The sequence below is a fragment of the Abramis brama genome, assembly GCF_963993115.1.
Source record: "Abramis brama genome assembly, chromosome: 1".
NCBI lineage: Eukaryota > Metazoa > Chordata > Actinopteri > Cypriniformes > Leuciscidae > Abramis > Abramis brama.
The window spans coordinates 58133292-58157845 of NC_139963.1; the positions used below are offsets into that span (position 1 = coordinate 58133292).

Sequence of the window (24554 nt, forward strand, 5' to 3'; positions counted from 1 at the left end):
ACAATTCCTACAGAGTTGACATGCCATTCTCAATGGGTACTTTTTCTGGATGACCATCACTCTGTCCACATCAATCCACAGACATTATTCATCCGTGCTGAGGAGCCGTGCTAATGCACAACACTCGTAAAGATGATTACGCAAATAACTGCAATTGCAGATTTCAAACAGAGATGGTGACAAAGAGGCACAACTTACAGACCGCGGTTTATGAAGCGACTAGAATACATTTTGTGCGCAAAAACAAAAGAAAATAAACAACTTTATTCAGCAATTTCTTCTCTTCCCTGTCATTCTCCAACGCTGTTTAAGTTCTACGTCAGAACATAGACTCCGCATGCGTTGTGCTGATCACATGACCAGCGTCGGCCAATGCGTGTGATCCTGACGCAGAACTGGCCAATAACGAGGCAGCGTTCTCACGTAGATCCCGGAAACACTGCACTGTGTACAACAACACGTGTTGGAGAAGCGTGTGCAGAGCAGAGGAGCAGTAAATTAAGATATAAACAAACCCAAGAAGTTATGATTTCTGTGCTTTTCACATTCAATCTAATTGCTACATTTTATTAAATGCTGCATAAACTAGTTTCAGAGCTCTGTACAGGTCATTATACAAAAACATCTGCAGCATTTTAATTGTAAAGTTAGTTTACATATTTATATTAGGGCTGTCAAACGATTAATCAAAATAAATCCAAAATAAAAGTTTGTTTTTACATAATATATGTGTGTGTATGGTGTATAATTATTTTCTATATATAAATACACACACATGCATGTATATATTTAAGAAATATTTGCATGTATATACTGTGTATATATATTTATATTATATATCATTTATATTATATATAAATATTTTATATATAAATAACACATTTTTCTTAAATATATATGCATGTGTGTGTATTTATATATAGAAAATAATTATACTCTATACACACACATATATTATGTAAACACAAACTTTTATTTTGGATGCGATTAATTGCGATTAATCGTTTGACAGCCCTATATATACAATAACCATTGGTGAATGTTCTATATTTGGTCACTATTTCTATGTTAATATTAAAAATGTCTATGTTGTTAAAAATAACTATCCTGCAACCTCCTGGGAACATTATTTTATTGTTGCAAAAAAAAAAAAAGAGCATTCCTAGAATATTATTTAGTTCCCAAACCAATAAAGAGACAAGAACCAAAAACTAACGTTAGGGGAACGTTCTGTGTTTGCTGGGAAGCCCCAGAAGAATCAGCAGAAAATAAAATTTGACAATAACAACAAGATGTTGATAACATTATAATGAGTTTAATCAATCATAGCATGAAGTACAAAAATGTATAAAAATTAAAACTAAAGAGACTGATCGCTGAAAAACAATGAATGAGTTAAAATTAATATCAGATTCATGTCTCTGTTGAAAGTGTTACGGCCTCTTCTTCAGCTCCTGAACATGAAAGTGAGACCCGAGTGAAACTCTTCCCACATTGATCACATGTGTAAAGTTTCTCTCCGCTGCAGATCCTCATGAGATTCTTCAGACTTGATTTACATTTACATTTACACACATTTTTCCTTTCTCGTTCGCGTCCGTCTAAAAGAAACATTAAATCATCTGAGATTTCAAATGAGAGACAAACGTGAAATGAAAAGTGAAGCTCAAAGTCAAGATCACTGATGAGTTCAATAGTCATTTTAATCTCATCAAATCTGGTCAACAACTGCTGTGCACGATTATGATCTATTTTAATGTCATGAAGATGATTTGTGTTATAAATAACTAGTTTGATCATGAAACAATGTAAATCTGGTGAGCATCAGCATGTTCTTCATCATGAAGAATGAATGAGGAATCAAGAATAAACACCAACCCAGGGTTTCCCATACATTCATTAATTTGTGGCGGCCCGCCACATATCAACGCTGACCGCCACGGATTGATTCAGATTTTTTAACTATTTAATATGGGTAAAATTGTATTTTATTCGCGCTGCTTGCCCCCCCTCTCTCTCACAAACTGACAATGGAGGCACGACTAGCCCCTCCTTCTCTTATAGCACGATCTGAATCAAAACATGAGCATGTAGAGGGCGGATTGTTGCCGGTGCTTAATGCTTATTCCCCCAGCGAAGATTCCAGAATCAATCCGGAGTTGAATGGTTAGTATAATGAACTAGGGCCGCAACGACGCGTCGACGTCATCGATTACGTCGACTATGAAAATACGTCCACACGCATGAAATGCGTCGACGCGTCACATTATTTATTTACGTTTAAATATCGAGTAATGGCGGCTTCAGCTTCATGGTGAAAATGACAGACCACGATCATCCAAAGTATGGGAATACTTTAAACTACGGTTTTTAAAAGTTATGCACATGTAGACTGGAGACCTGCACTCCCGCGGGACCCAGCGCAACAGAGTGCGGCACGGAAATATGGATCTGATGGCCGAGTGCGGGCGCGGGCGGTAATGCACCCGTGTGTGTGTGTGTGTGTGTGCTGGTTGCGGGAGAATAAAACGATTCGCGAGACTCCCGCAAAATAGAATTATCTATAAATTGAACATCTATAAACAAATAAATTGTCATTCATCTGTTGCACAAAAGCAACAATAACAAACAAAATAGAAACGATTTACAGGCCAGAGTCTCTATCTATTTATAACATGTTTGCAGCGTTGAACAATGTAGCCAATCACAGACAGATGTGTTGATTTCTTGAACGCAAATCAGATGCATTTACGAATCCCCTCACCGCTCAAAGTTGACTTTTTGTTCAGTGCTGAATTCTGCACACTGGCAAATCATCTGATTATAGCAAACAAAGTGTAGATATTATGAAAGATTAATTGTGCAGCCAGTTTCATTTATAATAACAGAGATTTGTGAGATCGCGAAGAATTGAGCTTTTTAGAAATTATTAAGGGAGAAATCCGTCCCGCGCAGGTCTCTAATGTAGACTTTAAAAACAAACGACTAACGTTATATTTACGTTAACAGTAGCCTAGGCTGCAATCTAGTGTATGTGAACCTTTTTGCAGATAAACACAAGTGCATTTTCGGACAAGTTAATTGAGTAAATCATACTCCCACTAAAGTAATTAATAACAGACTATATTAAACACGTTTCCTAAATAGGCCTGTGACTGTATCTTACATTTTATGAAACAGTACCATTAGTTAAAAATAAAGCTTAAAATGCTTCCTGTTCGCATATTTCATAATAAAATGACAATTACCCTTTCTGAAATACATTTTTTTTTGTCGTCATTCATAGATTTCATGTTAAAATAATATACAGATGCACTACCCTCTTCAAAATACAGCTGATATATTGTTGTACTTATTTATTGTAAAGTTTGCCAATGGATAAATCAGCTAATCCAAAAAATAATCATTCGATTAACCGGAAAAATAATCGTTAGATTAGTCGACTAATCGAAGAAATAATCGATAGATTAATCGACAACAAATATAATCGTTAGATGCAGCCCTATAATGAACACTGTTGCTCAACATAACTCTGAGAAGTTGTCTAGATGTTAAGCGCGGTCGCGTTTCATTACAGATTCGCGCAAAACTTTTGCGTTTTTTTTTTTTTTCTAAATATCAATTAACGTTACAACTATTGTGAAATGACGGCGTTTCCATTAACCGATGTTATGCGACTAAAACGTAATTTGTTCCTCTCGCGATCAGTCATTCCAAAAATCATTGCAACGGACGTTGGTAGGTTCATATCACAGCCACCAGACTAGACATTATATTATTATTATCTCCAGGTTCAGGTTGGTGTGTGTTGGTTTTTGTCCACCTCAATCTCCAGGTGTGCGTGTGTGTGTGTCTGAGTCTGTGTGTGTCCACCTCCAGGTCCAGTTTGGTGTGTGTGTGTGTGAGCCTGTGTGTGTCTGAGTCTGTGTTTGGGTCTGAGTGTGTGTGAGTGTATGGAATGCCAAAGCTGCCAATATTAAAAATAAATAAATACATAAATAAATATACAAATAAATGTAAAAAATAAAAAATAAAATAAATATATATATAAATAAATATGCATAGAAAAGCAAAAAAACTAAAATAAATAATTATTTATACATTTATTTCCTTATTTATGTATTTATTTATTTTTTTCCATTTTTATTTATTTATTCTTTTATTTATTTCTACATTTATTCATTTATACATTTATTTATTTTTACATTTATTTATTTCTACATTTATGTATTTCTACATTTATTTATTTATTCATTTATTTCTTCCTGCGTAGGGTAATGAGGAGGGGGTGGTTTACTTCAGACAGAGCAATCGAGCTCAGAGTAAGCGCAACCATGTCATCGAAGGGTTTGAGGCCACAGTGACACCCTGTGGCGAAATACAATAAGTATAGCTCACTAACGTTGATGCGGTCTGTGACTGCGAGGTATATGGTCAAAATCCTAAATCTTACTGTGTGACATGGATAGGCTACTCTTTATTCCGGACATGGCCGTTGAACATCGTTTGTCTGGATTTGTAAAATGTCCTGGGCAGGCCCGGCTGCAGGATGAAATGACTGAGGGGGCATGTGAAATTGTTAAGGGGGCTTAACTTTATACCAGTGGTTCTCAACTCCAGTCCTCGGGACCCACTGCTCTGCACATTTTGTATGTCTCTCTTATCTGACACACTCAGTTCAGTTCATGGAGTCTCTGCTAACGAGCTGATGATCTGGTTCAGGTGTGTTAAATAAGGGAGACATACAAAATGTGCAGAGCAGTGGGTCACGAGGACTGGAATTGAGAACCACTGCTTTATACCATCAATGAACAATACACACTGATAACTTGCTTAGTAAAAAAGATAAGCCAGCGTCATTTATTATGCATATATTTTAACCCTTTCACGCTTAATTTTAATATTCTAACTGACTCCCATAGTGAGTTTTTTCAAGGCGACTGTTATTTTAGAACGTTCCCCCTTAATGTTTCCATGGCGACGCGTCATATTTGTCACGTGACACACCGCAGCCACAATAACTCTGATGTATCGCTTTTATTTCCTTTTCCTTTTTTTATTCAAAATATTCACAAACTTGCTTACCATGTCATCAACTATCTGATATTCCGATTCTCAAAAATGTGTATGTGAGTGTGTTTGGTCATTTAAAAACCTTTATAACTAATCTTGATCTTGATCTAACAGTTACTATAACGAGATCTTTGCGCCGCAGTTCAGAGAATCCTGTGGCTGTGAGTCATCAGTTTCTCCCGAAAAATAAATGCACGAAAGTGGTCGGTGAACTGTGAGAAGAGTAAACTTTATAGTTAGTTACTGTGTTTGTCTGATATGATAACACACGTCGGCAAATTATATTTAAAATGCAATGGTCTCGTTTCCAAAGCATTGGTCAATATGCTTGCGTCGACTTCACTGTAGCCTAACTTATATGTGCCCTGCTTCCTTTCCGTGAGTTCTGACTGAAAAATGGAAAATATCTAGCGCTTCCGTTTCAGAGTCCCTGTTTCATGTTTGTTAGCCCAGGACATTTTACAAATCCAGACAAACGATGTTCAACGGCCATGTCCGGAATAAAGAGTAGCCTATCCATGTCACACAGTAAGATTCAGTCACAGACCGCATCAACGTCAGTGAGCTATACTTATTGTATTTCGCCACAGGGTGTCACTGTGGCCTCAACCCTAACCCTTAAATACATAAATAAGGAAATAAATGTATAAATAATTATTTATTTTCGTTTTTTTGCTTTTTTATGTATATTTATTTATTTATATATTTATTTATTTATTCTTTTTTACATGTATTTGTATATTTATTTATGTATTTATTTATTTTTAATATTGACAGCTTTGGCATTCCATAGAGTGTGTGTCTGTGTTTGAATCTGTGTGTGTGAGTCTTTTTGAATGTGTGAGTGTGTGTGAGCCTGTGTTTGAATGTGTATAAATATATATTTTTAAAATATATTTACAGTTCACAGTTATTTTGTTTTAAATGGGGGGAGAAAAATCGAATCGAATCGTAAATCGAGTTTTTTATAAAAAAATCGCAGATTTTTTTAGGGGAAAAAATCGCCCAGCTCTAATATATCATTTATTTTTATATGATATATTTAACTTAACCAACCCCCCCCCGGTCCCCGGTCCCCAAACACCACACCACCGCAAATAGAGTCTAATTCTGTGGGAAACACTGCCAACCTCTTTGTTCTTCAGTATCTTGATGTTTCATTCTGCAGGTTCTGGATCACTGGCGTTCTCTCCGTCCTCTCCTTCCAGATGCTTTCTGGCAGTTCTGCTGAAAACAAATAAGTTTCATTACTTACAGACATGACGAAAGAGGAATAATCAATATTTCAGACTCTGAACTAAGTACTAAGGCTAATCACATGTTAAAAATATAGTGACCTTGATCATGTAACTTAAGATTATCAGGTTTTGTCGAAGCCACAACAACACAACAAACAAAACTAACATAAATCATCTAGTGCTGAAACAACACAAGCCAAGTTTTCCTAAACATGAAAATGCTTCATATTCAGCGCTTCAAATAAACTCTTAAGTATACAGTTTAACACATCGTTCAGATGCATGTGTTGTTTACTCTGATGTGGTATTCCCTTTGTGTAACTTATTAACCTTTATTTAACCAGGAAAATCACTGAAGAACAAGCTCTTATTTTCACCAACAGCTTGACAGAAATAAAATCATACATTACAAAACACACACATACACATTCATTTAAAACATTTACAAGCTGTGATAAAAACTCACTAGTAGTTTATTAAATGTAGAGATTGAAATAAATGTAATTTCAATGACTTTTGAGGCACATTCTTATATTTAATGGTTATATCCTTTATCAGTAAATATTAGAAAGTCATGTGTGTAGGGATGGGGCCGATCCGATCCAGTATCGGTATCGGGACCGATACCAGCGTAATTCACGTATCGGATTTTCCCGATCCAACCTGCGGAGATATCCGATATCCACGAGTCATGTCTGCGCTTTAACGTTGTCTGCTGAAATGACTCCAAAAGTGATTCCCGCCGGCTAGTGTGCTAGCTGGCTGCAAACTGCGGAATGGATTTCCTGAACGGAGGCGCGGCTCAATGAGACTCAGAGTTATGAGACATGCCCCCGCTCAGGAAATCCATTCCGCAGTTTGCGGCTAGCCAACAACGTCCGCTGTGTGGAAATACTTCACACTGTAAACACCGCAGAGCAAGACAGTAAAATGCAATGTTTGCAAAGCCGTAATTCAGAGCTCTTTGAAGCTCCCTCGCGTCGTACAACACAACGAACGCAATCAAACATTTAAAAAAGCACCACGTTACTGTGCGTTCATGCCAAACGCGAATAGTGCGTCAAATTCGCGTCTACCACGTCTACCGGACGCTTGAATATTTTGAATCCATTCGCGCGCCCAGAGAAAAATTGACGCATGTAAAAAGTAAAAGTTTGAAGCAAAATTGACGCGCGTCTGAGGCAAAATCCGCTTGTCTGTTTGCAAGATGCTGATGTTGATCGAGCATTCATCGAGAGAGAGTTACCGCATCGGAGCGAGGATCACCCTTAGATAGTGTGTGCGTGTAAGATGTTTACACTTGCACTTTTCTTATATTTCAAGACTCAAGTATTTGACATTTTGGAAATGTAATAAATATTGACATGACAATCATGAAACCCTTACAGTTGCATTTGTTTTCAGAATGGGATTTTTCCTATTAACAGGATTTCCTGTCATATAAAATAAACAATAATGATAATAATAATATTAAAGCAAACACAGCTCTGGTATCGGAATAGTATCGGTATCGGCCGATATCCAAATTCAGGTATCGGGATCGGATCAGAAGTGAAAAAATGTGGATCGGTGCATCCCTACGATGTGTGTATTTCCATTTTCCTTAAATGCTTGTCCCGAGAGCGAGTGAGTCTCTGTTCAACTTTACAGAACGAGCTTCAGGACCTCAAGTTGATGAAGAGCAATAATTCTGACTAAAATATACATTTGTTTATTCTACATTAATCTACATTGTTCATAGAAGATTAACATGAAGGATTTAAAACCTACATTTAACGTCTATGAAAACAGAAACTGTAACTAATGTGTCATATTGTTACGCTGACAGCTGAAGCAGATGCAGAAGCAGGATCCAATTGCAGCAGGTTTTATTACACAAACTCAAAAGATAATAAACTCAGACAGCAATACAGGAACAGCCAACATACAACATTAAGAACTCACAAAGACTGAAACAAGACACAGGGCTTAAATACACAGACAGACAAGCTAAACAAGATAACAAGGGGGCGTGGCTAATGGAAAACACCTGAGAAGACTAATCAACATAACGGGGAACTGCTAAACTAAGAATGAGACAGGGGAACACAGACATTAATCGTGACATAGCCCCCCCTCTATGGGCGGCTCCCGACGCCCATCAAAACAAAACAATAGTTCAGGAGGGTGGTGGAGCGGAGGCGGACCCGGGGGTGGGATGGAGGGCCAGGCCCGTGGAGTGGAAGAGGACCTGGAGACTGCGGCAAGACGGGAGGCCAAGGCGGATCAGGCTGTGCAGGCGACCAGGGCGGACCAGGCTGTGCAGGCGACCAGGGCGGATCAGGCTGTGCAGGCGACCAGGGCGGAGCAGGCAGTGCAGGCGACCAGGGCGGAGCAGGCAGTGCAGGCGACCAGGGCGGAGCAGGCAGTGCAGGCGAAGATGACCATTCAGGCGGCCAGGGCGGAGACGACCCTTCAGGCGGCCAGGGCGGAGACGACAGGCCATCTGGCGGCCAGGGCGGAGACGACCCTTCAGGCGGCCATGGTGAAGCAGGCTGAGGAGGTGGCCATGGTGAAGCAGGCTGAGCTGGTGACCACGGCGGAGAGGACCCTTCGGGTGGCCAAGGCGGAGAAGGCCCTTCGGGTGTCCATGGCGGTGAGGGCCCTTCAGGTGGCCACGGCGGTGAGGGCCCTTCGGGTGGCCACGGCGGAGAGGACCCTTCGGTTGGCCACGGCGGAGAGGACCCTTCGGGTGGCCACGGCGGAGAGGACCCTTCGGGTGGCCACGGCGGAGAGGACCCTTCGGGTGGCCACGGCGGAGAGGACCCTTCGGGTGGCCACGGCGGAGAGGACCCGTCGGGTGGCCACGGCGGAGAGGACCCGTCGGGTGGCCACGGCGGAGAGGACCCGTCGGGTGGCCACGGCGGAGAGGACCCGTCGGGTGGCCACGGCGGAGAAGACCTGTCGGGTGGCCACGACGGAGAGGACCCTTCGGGTGGCCAAGACGGGTCAGGGCTGGACGAGGCCAGCGATGAGGGCAGGTCAGGACTAGACAGGACCAGTGATGAAGAGGGCTTTGAGCTGGGCAGGACCAGCAACGAAGAGGGCTTTGAGCTGGGCAGGACCAGCAGCGAAGAGGGCTCTGAGCTGGGCAGGACCAGAGGCGAAGAGGGCTCTGAGCTGGACAGGACCAGCGGCGAAGAGGGCTCTGAGCTGGACAGGATCATCACAGACTCTGGCTCGGCGTCGGCGGCCATCTTGTCCAGAGACACTGGCTCGGCGGCAGCCATCTTGTCCGGAGACACTGGCTCGGCGGGCGTGACGTGAAGCTCTGGCTCGGCAGGACTGACGTGAAGCTCTGGCTCGGCAGGACTGACGTGAAGCTCTGGCTCGGCAGGACTGACGTGAAGCTCTGGCTCGGCAGGACTGACGTGAAGCTCTGGCTCGGCAGGACTGACGTGAAGCTCTGGCTCGGTGGCGGCCATCTTGTCCAGAGACACTGGCTCGGCGGGCGTGACGTGAAGCTCTGGCTCGGCAGGACTGACGTGAAGCTCTGGCTCGGTGGCGGCCATCTTGTCCAGAGACACTGGCTCGGCGGGCGTGACGTGAAGCTCTGGCTCGGCAGGACTGAAGTGAAGCTCTGGCTCGGCAGGACTGACGTGAAGCTCTGGCTCGGCAGGACTGACGTGAAGCTCTGGCTCGACTGGGTAAATGACTGGTTCGGTGGTTTTGGTGGAACGTGGAGCAGACCTGCGAGCTCCCCGGACGGATATCCAAGCGGGGTCAAACACTTTAGACACCAGATCAGCACTGTTTGAAATAAGTTTTCGTGCTCTGGGCCATGTGATCTCAGCCACTGGTCCGAAACGGATACGGTGCTCAGCAGGGAGTGGTAATGTGGGTTTGCCTGGGCTGACAGTGTGAGCAGGTTTGGCTGGGCTGGGTGAATGTAGAGCATACTTGGGAGTAAAACTCTCCCAGCAGATGGCAACTGCTTCTCTCCAGTCCAGCCCCGAGAGATCGGGGAGTGGTCGAGGATCGACGCATCCGGCTCCGATTATATAACCAGTTTTTAAAGTTTCATCACTCAGATCACAGTTTGTAGCTAGCTCACAAAATTTCTCAGTAAACTCAAACAGATCGTGGCTTTCCTTCACTATCGCCGTGAGCCGATCCCAAAACATCTTGAAGGACGCGTACTGCTGGATCCATAAATGGTGAGTTCTTCTGTTACGCTGACAGCTGAAGCAGATGCAGAAGCAGGATCCAATTGCAGCAGGTTTTATTACACAAACTCAAAAGATAATAAACTCAGACAGCAATACAGGAACAGCCAACATACAACATTAAGAACTCACAAAGACTGAAACAAGACACAGGGCTTAAATACACAGACAGACAAGCTAAACAAGATAACAAGGGGGCGTGGCTAATGGAAAACACCTGAGAAGACTAATCAACATAACGGGGAACTGCTAAACTAAGAATGAGACAGGGGAACACAGACATTAATCGTGACACATATAAACAGAGATGAGTTCTGAAACATTATCAGTAATTCTAATAACATGCCAGATGAGATGGACTTGGTAATTGCAATGATGTATTCGTTGTTTTGTTTACTTTTCTGACAATGTATATATATATATATATATATATATATATATATATATATATATATATATATATATATATATATTCCAGTGAATATTCCATTCTCTTTACTCTTAAGTATAACTGTAGTTTTAAATCTTCGGTCTGTTTTCCTACACTTTGAAACATTTAGTTTTACAAATGGTTTAACAATCAAAGTTTAGTTTAACAATCTTTTAAGGATGAACAAATCATGGTTTTGGTCATCACATTAAAAATAACATTAAAATGGAAAAGTGCTGGAAAAAGTGTGGAGGACTTGAAAGTTCTTGATTAGTGCTTGATGTATGAACCCTGAAATGAATAATGTAAAAACATTTGTCTATTTCTGCCACAATACCATGGTTACAGTTAGCATTACTACATTAAATCCACAGGGAATATTGGTGATTTGTGGACTTAAAAGCCTTATAAACTTAAAACTTCATGAACTTGTTCATTCAAACCACAATGGTTCTCCTGGTTCCCTTTCGTAGTCACTCCGAGTTACGTCGGATGACGACGAATGGGGTTTCGCTTAGAAAGCCTATCATCTTCGAGTATATAAAACGAGCCAATGGCAAAGAAATGCCATGGGTCTGCGGAATTTGCATAGCGTAACTCCGCCCCACCCTGGGGCTATATAAGGAAGTGCGCTGGCAACATGCAGATATGTTTTTGCTTCGGAGCCAAGTTGATGTACTTCAACTCCACAAGTCAATCCTGAGATTCATCTCTTCTCTTCGAACGAGCTTCTCTCCAAGTGTTGGTGTGACAGCGAGTTCCAGCGAGTGCACATTCCCTGCTTATCTGTGCAGTGATTTGCCAATGTTTGAGTGTTCTCTCCCTGGTCGCTTCAGCATTTGCGGAGAAATCTCCTTTCTAAAAGAGCTTGCACGCGGCAGGTCTTTTTAAAGATGCCTCGCCCGTGCACTTCTGGTTGTGGTCTATTCATTTCTGACTCTGATGGGCACAATCGCTGTCTTGTGTGTCTGGGCATTGAGCACGCTAAGGCAGCGTTTGTGGATGAGTCATGTTCCCATTGCGGGAACATGCCCATCGCACGGTTGCGGTCAAGACTCAATGACCTTCATGGTAGAGTCCCCTCACCCGCACCCCGATCAATGAGCTCCAAGAGAGCTGGTACTTCGGCTGGCGGCCAGGGTGACCTGAGGGTTACGGTGTGGCGCCGACTATTCCACGCTCCACACCGTCCTCTAGTGCCGTGCAACCCGCGAGTGTTTCAAATGAGCCCGCTGTACAGTCCTCTGACTTGACGCGGGTCTCATTTGGCGCTCCAGAGGAAGATGTGATGTCGATCGCTGCATCACAAGGTGGGCAGGAGTCCTTGGGAAGTGAGGATTCGGCTGTGCTGCCACCTTCGGGTGTCCCAGCATTGCCCGGGTCTGATCCTGAGATGACGGCCATGCTTTTCCGGGCAGCCGCGGCCATCGGTCTTGAGTGGTCCCCGCCACCTGGTCCGGTGCGCTCGCGGCTGGACGATTGGTTTTCTCCAACACTCCAGGTCTACCAGGCCCAGATGTTGCGTGACATGCACGAGGGGAGGACTGACCCAGGGCTCTTTGATGAGCTGCGTGCCGCCACCGACCTTGCTCTCCGAGCGACGAAGGTGACCGCACGCTCCCTGGGTCAGGTGATGTCCACTTACGTGGTCCAGGAGAGACATCTGTAGCTCAACCTGGCCGCCACAACCCTCTCCCGCCCCGTGCCCCGCTAAACGCCAGGCCAAGCGGCGCTCCTGAGATGGGCTGCTCAGAGATGGCGCTGAGTTCTTTCCAGTAGACGGTAGCAGGGCCGCTCCTTCCCCCGGTGGAGGGCCGGGGGAGAATCCTTGGTTGTCCCACTCCCGCTGCTCGTCCCACGACGGGCAGCACCCTAATGTGGTTAAAGAACTCACTTCCCCATCTCTGAGCACACAGAGTGCGCGGATGACAGTGTGCGCCGCTCACGAGCCTCGCCACTCTCGTCCCCCTCTGTCGCCAGTTCCCTGCCAGAGCACGCCCCCGTGGGACGCTGGTCCTCCCCTGGCCTCCTCTGGCAGGACGAGGCTAATGACCGTGCCCCCGCACCGTGCCGCTATGCCACCCACGCCTGGGCCGGTCATTCCGCCTCGCTGCACCACCGAGGGTACGTCTGTGGTCTGCATGACCCCGCTGGTACAGTTCCTGGAAGCCTGGTTAGAGCTTCCCAGGCTGTCCCGCTGGGTCGCGAGGACCATCAGGCTCAGCTACACGATTCAGTTCGCGTGGTCTCCTCCCCGCTTCAGGGGAGTCCGCTTCACTATGGTCGGTGGCAATGCCCCTGTTATGAGAGCGGAGATCGCTGGGAGACCTGAACCAGGCGGCCGACGAGCTGTCTCGGCTTCGGCCTCTCGGTGGAGAATGGAGACTCCATCCCCAGTCGGTTCATCTGATTTGGGATCAGTTCGGGGATGCACAGGTAGATCTGTTTGCCTCCCACGACTCGTCCCATTGCGACCTGTTTTATTCCCTGATCGAGGGCACGCTCGGCACGGATGCACTGGCGCACAGCTGGCCGCAGGGACTCCGCAAGTATGCGTTTCCCCCAGTGAGCCTCCTTGCGCAGACTTTGCGTAAGATCAGGGAGGACGAGGAGCAGGTAATATTGGTTGCCCCGTATTGGCCCAACCGCACCTGGTTCCCAGAACTAGTACTCCTCGCGACAGCACCTCCCTGGCCAATTCCTCTGAGGAAGGACCTGCTTTCTCAGGGACGGGGCACCTTATGGCACCCTCGTCCCGATCTTTGGAACCTCCATGTGTGGCTCCTGGACGGAACGAGGCAGGTTTGAGTACCCTACCACCAGCGGTGGTGGCTACCATCACTTCCGCTAGAGCATCGTCCACGAGACATGCCTATGCGTTGAAGTGGAACCTCTTCGTCAACTGGTGTTCTTCTAAAAATCTAGAACCCACGAAATGCCCCATCAGTGTCGTGCTTTCCTTCATGCAAGAAGGGTTGGAGCGAAGACTGTCTCTCTCCACCCTGAAAGTGTATGTTGCCGCCATTGCCGCACATCACGACGCAGTTGATGGTAAGTCCTTGGGAAAGCACGACCTGATCGTCAGGTTCCTGAGGGGAGCCAGGAGACTGTATCCTCCTCGTCCTCCCCTCGTACCCTCTTGGGACCTCTCAGTGGTTTTAACTGCCCTGCAGAGTGCTCCCTTTGAGCCTCTGCAATCAGTGGAGCTTAAGTTCCTGTCAATGTAGACAGCACTCCTGGTTGCATTGGCCTCCATCAAGAGGGTAGGGGACCTGCAGGCATTTTCGGTTGACGAAGCGTGCCTGGAATTGGCGCCAGCTAACTCTCACGTGATCCTGAGCCCCCGGCCTGGATATGTACTCAAGGTTCCCACCACACCCTTTCGAGACCAGGTGGTGAACCTGCAAGCGCTGCCTTTGGAGGAGGCAGACCCAGCCTTGGCACTGCTCTGTCCAGTACGCGCACTCCTGTCAACGGAGTGCTTACGTTGACAGAACGCAGTGTTTCAGGACCTCAGACCAGCTCTTTGACTGTCATGGTGGGAAGCTGAAGGGAAAGGCTCTCTCCAAGCAAAGGTTGTCTCACTGGATAGTGGACGCCATTGCTTTGGCATACCAGCAGCAGGGTCGACCATGCCCCCTTGGTGTGACGGCCCACTCCACTCGGAGTGTGGCATCCTCTTGGGCTCTAGCGCATGGCGCCTCGCTAACAGACATCTGCAGAGCTGCAGGCTGGGCGACACCTAACACATTCACTAGATTCTACAATCTCCGAGTAGAGCCAGTTTCTTCTCATGTACTCGCTTCAACTAGCCGATAAGAGATTATGCTCAGGTGTCTTCGCTTGCTCGCCATTCCTCTCCACAGACGGGATACGTGCGATATTCTCCTCAGGTGAGCCTAATAAGCCCTGAGTCTCCTCCAGCACTGACGACGTCAACGCCAGAGTTGCCACCGGCAGCTTTCGCACTTGGCTAGGTGCCTCCATGTGCATGGTTCCCCCTCTGGGCGACCCCCACATGTGTATTCCACTGTAAGCCTCTCTGAGCATGTGTCTTTCCCTTGGCAAGCCACCTTGCCACCCCTGGGGTTGAAATATTCCACCTGCGGCTGGACACCCCAGTGATATGACACCTCCATATGCAACCCCCCGGGTTCATATGTGTATTCCAAGTCCCCCCCTTCGGGCTGGGCATAATTGCATATTTCCACTGAGATATGCTTCCCAGTGTACCTTGGTATTCCTGTGTTAAGTAGGAGTCCTTCGTCCATGCCAGTCTCACGACAGGGAGCTCAGACTTACGCAGGGCACTGGAAGACAGTCGAGAGGTGGCGTGATTACACTGGGAACCCCATTCGTCGTCATCCGACGTAACTCGGAGTGACTACGAAAGGGAACGTCTCGGTTACGTATGTAACCCTCGTTGCCTGAGTAGGGAACGGAGACGTTACGTCTCCCTGACACTTCCGCTGTACCGCTGGAACGCCTGAGTTCAGTCTCGGCTCCTCAGCGAAGACATATCTGCATGTTGCCAGCGCACTTCCTTATATACCCCCAGGGTGGGGCGGAGTTACGCTATGCAAATTCCGCAGACCCATGGCATTTCTTTGCCATTGGCTCATTTTATATACTCGAAGATGATAGGCTTTCTAAGCGAAACCCCATTCGTCGTCATCCGACGTAACGTCTCCGTTCCCTACTCAGGGAACGAGGGTTAAATACTTAACCAAGACGTTTCCAAGTCAGCGCCCATGATTTACTCACCCTCAACTCATCCTAGGTGTGTATGACATTCTTCTTTTAGACAAATACTATCGGAGTTATATTTAAAAATATGTCCTGGCTCTTCCAAGCTTTATAATGGATTAATTTCCATTTACTCGCAGTCTAGAGCCCTGTATAGTGCTTTATTTCTGCTTTTACATGAGCACCACCTACTGTCAGAGAGCGCAAGTTAATAGATATCAATCAACAAAGTGTCCTGTGTTCACCACACACCAGCTATAGGTGGAGAGGAGAGATTTGGCTATAGAGTGATGTGTGTCTAACTTACACAGAAGAGACTTTGTTGCTCAGCACATGAAAATAAACTACTTACTGTGATCTCAGACTGTGGTGATGTGGTTTATCCACTGCATGGATCTTCATGTGTCGCTTCAGTTTAGTTTTAAAAGAGAAACTCTTTCCACACTGATCACACGTGTGCGGCTTCTCTCCAGTGTGGATCCTCTCATGTGATTTCAGATTTGCTAACTGACTGAATCTCTTGTCACAGTGTGAACACTTGTAAGGTTTTTCTCCAGTGTGAATTCTCTGGTGCAGTTTTAAACTGTTCGCTGTAGTAAAAGTCTTCTCACACTCAAAGCACATGTACTCTCTCACACCAGTGTGAGTTTTCTCATGTCTATGTAAATTACCCTGCAGTGAAAAACTCTTTCCACATACAGAACACGAGTGTGGCTTCTCTTTCGTATGAACTGTCAGGTGTGTCTTCAGGTCTGATGAACAGCTAAATGTTTTGCCGCACTGATCACATGAGAACGGCTTCTCTCCGGTGTGGATCCTCATGTGTCCTTTAAGGTGTGAAGATTGACTGAAATATTTCCCACATTTATCACACTTAAACGGCTTCTCTCCAGTGTGGATCCTCATGTGTCGCTTCAGGGCACTTATGAAAGCAAAACTCTGTCCACACTGATCACACGTGGGCGGCTTCTCTCCAGTGTGGATCATCTCATGTGTTTTCAGATGTGATGATCGACTGAATCTCTTGTCACAGTGTGAACAATTGTAAGGTTGTTCTCCAGTGTGAATCCTCTCATGCGTTTTCAAATTTGTTGGAACACTGAATCTCTTGTCACAGTGTGAACACTTGTAAGGTTTTTCTCCAGTGTGAATTATCTGGTGCAGTTTTAAACTGTTCGCTGTAATAAAAGTCTTCTCACACTCAAAGCACATGTACTCTCTCACACCAGTGTGAACTTTCTCATGTGCATGTAAAGTTTGCAGCCGTGAAAAACTCTTTCCACACACAGAACATGAATGTGGCTTCTCCTTTGTATGAACTGTCAGGTGTGTCTTCAGGGCTGCTGAACAAAGAAATGTTTTGCCGCATTGATCACATGAGAACGGCTTCACTCCAGTGTGGATCCTCATGTGTTCTTTAAGGTTTGCAGATTGACTGAAATCTTTCCCACATTTATCACACTTAAACGGCTTCTCTCCAGTGTGGATCCTCATGTGAACATCAAGATTGTATGTGTATGAAAAACTCTTTCCACACTGATCACATGAGAACGGCTTCTCTCCAGTATGAACTCTCATGTGGCGCTCAAGACCATCTTTGCGTGTGAAACTCTTTCCACATTGAGAGCAGGTGAAAGATTTCTTGGCTCTTGTTTTCTTTAAAAATGTATTTTTAGTCTTTGAGCGACTCAAAGGTTTTTCTCCAGGTTTGACATGAGGTTCCTCCTCCACTTCACTCAGTTCTTCACTCTCCTCCTTCACTTCACTCAGTTCTTCACTCTCCTCCTTCACTTCACTCAGTTCTTCACTCTCCTCCTTCACTTCCATCAGGTCTGACATGAAAGAAAAATGTATGAAATAAAATTTTAAGAACATCAAAATTGAAAGAAATATAAATTGAAAGGACATGAAAGTGAGCCCTAAAGTAATAGTAGAAAGTAGACAACTGTTATAAATAGTGGTGGGCCGTTATCGGTGTTAACGTGCTGCATTAACGTGTATACCTAGCAGAAGTGCACTGTAGGGGGCTTCGAACCTGTGTGTATGCCTACTGTGAAATTACCACATCAAACGTACGTGCTAACATGGATGCAGCTATGAAGCCACCGGGTTTGCTTCAGGGAAAATGTATTTCTCAGATTCTCAGATCGGATAGCTATCTGATTTAACAAAACGATTAATTTACACCTGGTCACATAAATGTGTCACATAAACGGATTTAAATCCGATCTTCAATTCCCGCGCAATATGCAGATTTAATGGAGTGCACGTCACCGAAAGCAACAGATATCAGCTGCATTTTATTGATCATCAGCTAATTTGAAAATCAAAGACCTCAATAAGAGATAGCGGCAACAGCCCTGCTAAGATCATTTCGTTTCTTTACTTTTAATGATGATGATTGTGTGTTAAGCGTCTGTGACTTACTTTCACTTTGATTTGCGTTAGTTTGCACGTTGGCTTAATGAATGCTCATCATCTGCGGTGACGCGCGTGTTATATCTGGCTATAACATTACATATAGCCTATTACACGCTCTCACACGTTTATTTATTTTTTTGTATTTTGGGGAGGAGTACAATTTATATAATTATGTGGTTTCAACAACCAGATGCATTTACACTTGTCCAGTTTTGTCTGGAATGCGGCCCAGACCACCTGAAGTGGTTTGAGCGATCGGAATTCAAATCCGTCTTGAATGCATTTCGGAGGGCATTTACACCTGGTCTCTTCACGATCGGATAGCTATCCCATCTGAGAAAACGCATGAAGTGGCCAGGTGTAAACAGCCTTTTAGTCATTATTTGGGTAGCACACATATTCTGAATGCCTTCGGCAGAATTCAAATGAGCCATTTTAATCTAAATTAATCTAGATTAATTCCAAGATTACAGTGAGATTAATCTAGATTAAAAAAAATAATCTATGCCCACCACTAGTTATACAATATTATGATAATTTGATGCCTTTTTATAAATTGATTATTTATCAGTTAAAATAGTATTTAGCTTGATCTGATTAGGGTTGCAAAATTCTGGGAATTTTTAAAGATGGAAACTTTCCATGGGAATTAATGGGAATTTAAGGGAATAAACGGGAATAAACTGGGAATTTTCAAAGTTGAAGGTTGGCTCTTCATAGGGAACTTAAATATAGTTGAGGAAAGTATATTTTAACATAATCTTGACTAAAACAAACAGATGCCATTCAAATACACTTGAATATCCATGCCATTCCTCAAACCCATGCACATAGCACACTGCTTACTGCATGGCTATTGAGACCACACCCCCTACTGGCACTGTGCATGCCTCCATCACATGTACAGAAGCCCAAAGCACAAGACTATTGAAAGCACACATTTGAGCCTGTGGACTAAACAAAGTGAATTAAGTTTTGATGATATTATGGGGAAATATACAGTACAGGCCAAAAGTTTGGACACATTTCTATTTTTAATGTTTTTGAAAGAAGTTTCTTCTGCTCATCAAGCCTGCATTTATTTGATCAAAAATACAGAAAAAAATTTAATATTGTGATTTATTATTACAATTTAAAATAATTGGTTTTCAATTTATTATACTTTAAATTATCATTTATTTCGGTGATGCAAAGCTGAATTTTCAGGATCATTACTCCAGTCTTCAGTGTCACATGTGACGTCCAGTCAATCACATGATCCTTTATAAATCATTCTAATGTTCTGATTTATTATGAGTGTTGGAAACAGTTCTGCTGCCTAATATATTTGATGAATAAAAGGTTAAAAAGAACTGCATTTATTCAAAAAAAAAAAAAAAAAATTAATATAAATCTTCTTTATTATCACTTTTTATCAATTTAACACATCCTTGCTGAATAAAATTATTGATTTATTTAAAAAAAAGAAAGAAAAAAAATGACTGACCGCAAATTACTGACCAGTAGTGTATATTGTTGTTATAAAAGATTTCCATCTTGAAAACATTTGCTTCTTTTTTTTTTCTTTTCTTTTTTCTTTTTCTTTTTTTATTCATCAAAGTATCCTAAAAAAGTATCACAGGTTATGAAAAAATATTAAGCAGCAGAACTGTTTCCAACTTTGATAATGAATCATATTAGAATGATTTCTAAGAGATCATTTGATAGACTGGAGTAATGATCCTGAAAATTCAGCTTTGCATCACCGAAATAAATGATAATTTAAAGTATAATAAATTGAAAACCAATTATTTTAAATTGTAATAATACACTCACCTAAAGGATTATTAGGAACACCATACTAATACTGTGTTTGACCCCCTTTCGCCTTCAGAACTGCCTTAATTGACCCTTCGCAAAGACCCGCCCCCCTTAGTTACTGTCGCTATGCCCGACAAGCTACGCTGCTCTCACGCCACACCATGTTTTCACGCAGTGAAAAATACATCGCGGAGCAGAGAGGAGACTGACAACACGCTGACAGACAGGACAGACCAGGTTACTTTTCGGTTACTTTTGATATTAGACATATTAAACAAAGTCTTACCTTTCAAATTTGGTCATTTTTTAAAAGAAATTTAAACGATACATACCGTTTTGTGGCTCTTAAATGTGTCTGACAGATCGCTGTAGAGCATCAGTTAAAGCTGCTCGTAAACCGATCATCTCTTCCTTCTAGTTAATTTATAGCATCAAATAAACATGAATGAACATAAGAAGGAATGTTGTTTTAACCGCGGAAAGGCGTCAGTACATTCCGTTTTTCAAGTTCAAATTCTCCCATGTTAATCTGCTATCTCTCCTGACTGCTTTGTCAGACAAAATGGCGGATGGCGGATTATGATTGGTTAGATCGCCTGTCAATCAAGCTCCCTGCGAAGGGTCAATTCTACGTGGCATTGATTCAACAAGGTGCTGAAAGCATTCTTTAGAAATGTTGTCCCATATTGATAGGATAGCATCTTGCAGTTGATGGAGATTTGTGGGATGCACATCCAGGGCACGAAGCTCCCGTTCCACCACATCCCAAAGATGCTCTATTGGGTTGAGATCTGGTGACTGTGGGGGCCATTTTAGTACAGTGAACTCATTGTCATGTTCAAGAAACCAATTTGAAATGATTCGAGCTTTGTGGCATGGTGCATTATCCTGCTGGAAGTAGCCATCAGAGGATGGGTACATGGTGGTCATAAAGGGATGGACATGGTCAGAAACAATGCTCAGGTAGGCCGTGGCATTTAAACGATGCCCAATTGGCACTAAGGGGCCTAAAGTGTGCCAAGAAAACATCCCCCACACCATTACACCACCACCACCAGCCTGCACAGTGGTAACAAGGCATGATGGATCCATGTTCTCTTTTTGTTTACGCCAAATTCTGACTCTACCATCTGAACGTCTCAACAGAAATCGAGACTCATCAGACCAGGCAACATTTTTCCAGTCTTCAACTATCCAATTTTGGTGAGCTTGTGCAAATTGTAGCCTCTTTTTCCTATTTGTAGTGGAGAGTGGTACCCGGTGGGGTCTTCTGCTGTTGTAGCCCATCCGCCTCAAGGTTGTGCGTGTTGTGGCTTCACAAATGCTTTGCTGCTAGGGGTGGGCGATATAGCCTCAAAATTATATCACGATATTTCAAGAATATTTGCGATAATGATATTTATGACGATATAAAAAAAATTTAGAATTTCTTTTTTTATTATTACATTTATCTCACCAAAATGTTTGCTCACTCATTGTGTTTTTACAATTGGGTAATTTTGTTTTTAAGAGTTTACACAACACAAGGAAGCTTGATTTCAATCTTTGAATTAAATTGAAAAAAGTAGCAAAAAATATATACAAAATAATAAAGATACAAATAAAGATAAAAGTTTTTGAGTAGGTCCGTCTAACACTATTCAGAAATACTACAGATACTAGTGAATAAGGTAATCAAATGTAAAATAACACTAGTCCTGAGTCCTGACTAAATTAAATACATAGGCTATTAATTCTGATTCCTTACAATGAAAGCTATCTTTTGTTGTTTTGACGACAACATTAATGACAGACACATATGGCTGCTGTCACTTTTAGAGCTAGTGCCCGGATCCATTACTGTTATACTGTCTGTCACACTGTCACGCGCGTTTTATGGTTATTTCAGACATAACCGACTGTTTACGAATACACTAACCATGACCGGAATTTTTACACAATTTTGCGTGTTTTTTCCCCTGTTAAAGCGATTTAATCCGCGAAAAATAACTTTTGTTACTCGCGAGCTGTTTGTGAGACGGCTTTACTGTATGTATGCACGCAGAGTAAACATCTCTTAGAGAGCGCGCGAGAGTAGTTTAAAATCGCAAATGTTTAAACTGATGACACTTAAAAAGAAGTGAAAATGCTAAACTTTAGTTACGATGCAAGTGACAAAAGATTCCGTCATGTCCTGACTGCTAAACACAAGAGTGTGGTATTGACGCTTGACTTGTGCAACCCATTTTGAGAGCGAGAGAGAGAAGACGCGGCACCGCTGAACACTGACGCGGTTGGTAAAATCAGTGTTTGCGGGGGAATTTCCCGCATTATAAGTGGTAGACCTGCGGGAATTATTAAAATACTTTTGAAGTAGCTCCTTTTTAGGTACTAAATCGTCATTGGAGGCTGACTTGCTGCTCTCGCGCTCAGACAGGTGTTGTTGTTGTGCGTGCAAGGGAACGTAATGCGCCATATCAGTGATATCGCGATATGACACTTTTTTATCATGTAAAAATTTATACCGGTATTATCGTGGACGGTATGATATGGCACACCCCTATTTGCTGCATACCTCGGTTGTAACGAGTGTTTTTTTCAGTCAAAGTTGCTCTTCTATCAGCTTGAATCAGTCGGCCCATTCTCCTCTGACCTTTAGCATCAACAAGGCATTTTCGCCCACAGGACTGCCACATACTGGATGTTTTTCCCTTTTCACACCATTCTTTGTAAACCCTAGAAATGGTTGTGCGTGAAAATCCCAGTAACTGAGCAGATTGTGAAATACTCAGACCGGCCCGTCTGGCACCAACAACCATGCCACGCTCAAAATTGCTTAAATCACCTTTCTTTCCCATTCTGACATTCAGTTTGGAGTTCAGGAGATTGTCTTGACCAGGACCACACCCCTAAATGCATTGAAGCAACTGCCATGTGATTGGTTGATTAGATAATTGCATTAATGAGAAATTGAACAGGTGTTCCTAATAATCCTTTAGGTGAGTGTATATCACAATATTACATTTTTTTCTGTATTTTTGATCAAATAAATGCAGGCTTGATGAGCAGAAGAAACTTCTTTCAAAAACATTAAAAATAGTAATGTGTCCAAACTTTTGGCCTGTACTGTATTTATTAAATGTTTAAATTGCAAATATCACATACAAATGTATTCATCTAGTAGATAGCAAGCTGATAAGTTAGATGCTAAATAAGCTAGCATAACTTTATTTACCACATAAGTAGGGCTGGGCGGTATGACGGTATATATCGTTACCACGGAAGAAAATGTCAAACGTAACAGATTTTTTTATTCCGTCTATACCGCGACATGTAAATAAGTAGCCTAGGCGTGGTTAACTCGCGTGCAGCGTGCGTGAGACTGAGACACTGATATTTGTCAAAGAAACATGAAGAAAGACTAAGAGGATCCACAAAAGGAATTACATTTTCAAAATTAACGTGATATTTTCGGGGGAGGCGCAGAAGTCAACTAGAGCAGTGCAGCACACTGAAAGTTTAGAGAGACGCACATGCTTGCAACGGGGCTTACTTGACAACAAGTTCATATATCAATATTCTAACGAATAGAAATAACCTTAAATAATGTATCTATCCATCACTTATGTGTACAGTTACTTTCAGAGTGGACGCGCAAGCGGTTGCCGTGGTAATGAATATTTCCAAAATTCCCCAGCTTAACTTCCCATGGAAATTTACCGGAAATATTCCGCCCCTTTGCAACCCTAGATCTGATGTTGATCAATATAAACATTTCTCAAACCTCCCTTTACTGACCATTTGTTGAAGAAAAACCCAGAACAGTCTGTACCATTTCATAGTTGAACTGTTTATCTAAATGTGATGAAGTGCTTGAATGTTTCTAACATGAATGTTTTTCAGCATCATGAATGAATGAAGAATAAACACCAACCTCTTTGTTCTTCAGGATTTTCAGTGTGTTTCATTCTGCAGGGTTCTGGATCACCCATGTTCTCACTGTCGTCTTTAATAAACTCAGTCTTTGCAGATTTCAGCTCTTCCTGATGCTTCCTAAAATGAAAATAACGCACAGAATTTATATACATTTATAATAAATAATATGCACAGAAATTGAAAAATGATCATAAAACTTTCCAAATAGTTATGGGAACTAAGGGAATAGTTATGTTCCAAAGAGTTGCACTATTGTTCCTAGGGTAAAACGCTATTCATATTTATTAGTATTAATTTAATGTCTCATGTGGCTCATTATAGGCTCAATGTAAAGCATTTAGCAGTCTCTGTTCCAGTATGACACTTGATTTTTGAATTATTTGATTTTCACCTAATTTATTTGAGATTGATTCCCATATCAATTCCCATCACTGATCTCAAACTGACTTTGACATCTGACTTGACGAGACAATCACACAAACGACCACAAAATCTCTCAGGTCTGAATGAACTCAACATATTCTCCTCATGCTCGCTGCTGCTGCACTAAATGTTTATTTCAGTAGGAAGACGCCAGAAAAGACACACAAGTATCGCTGTGATCGATGAAAACAATACAGAAATGAGCCTGTCGCTTAATCAAACTGTATAAAGTGTGTGTGATGGAGTGTAAATATGAGAAATACCGTGAATTGCTCTCCTCTCCTCTCCTCAGAAGAATCGACG

General features: G+C 42.9%; 1 protein-coding gene across 1 annotated transcript; it reads right to left on the minus strand.

The window, feature by feature from the left end:
- Positions 1–1297: 1297 nt before the first annotated feature.
- LOC311077366 (uncharacterized protein) lies at positions 1298–24554 on the minus strand. The gene is made up of 5 exons (XM_084105780.1): positions 24515–24554; positions 23827–23941; positions 16045–17524; positions 6204–6300; positions 1298–1601 (listed from the first exon to the last, which is right to left on the minus strand). The coding sequence occupies exons 2-4, from the start codon at positions 23882–23884 to the stop codon at positions 6231–6233; spliced, it is 1608 nt and encodes a 535-aa protein (XP_083961906.1). The 5' UTR covers positions 23885–23941; positions 24515–24554; the 3' UTR covers positions 1298–1601; positions 6204–6230.

Bases quoted from the DNA above. Each gene is read 5' to 3' on its own strand.
- LOC311077366 (XM_084105780.1), bottom strand. From the start codon at position 23,884: ATGGGTGATCCAGAACCCTGCAGAATGAAACACACTGAAAATCCTGAA. The intron at 17,525-23,826 runs GTTGGTGTTTAT...CTTTCATGTCAG, and splicing joins AAATCCTGAAGAACAAAGAG to ACCTGATGGAAGTGAAGGAG. The intron at 6,301-16,044 runs GTAAGTAGTTTA...ATTTGTTTTCAG, and splicing joins CACCACAGTCTGAGATCACA to CAGAACTGCCAGAAAGCATC.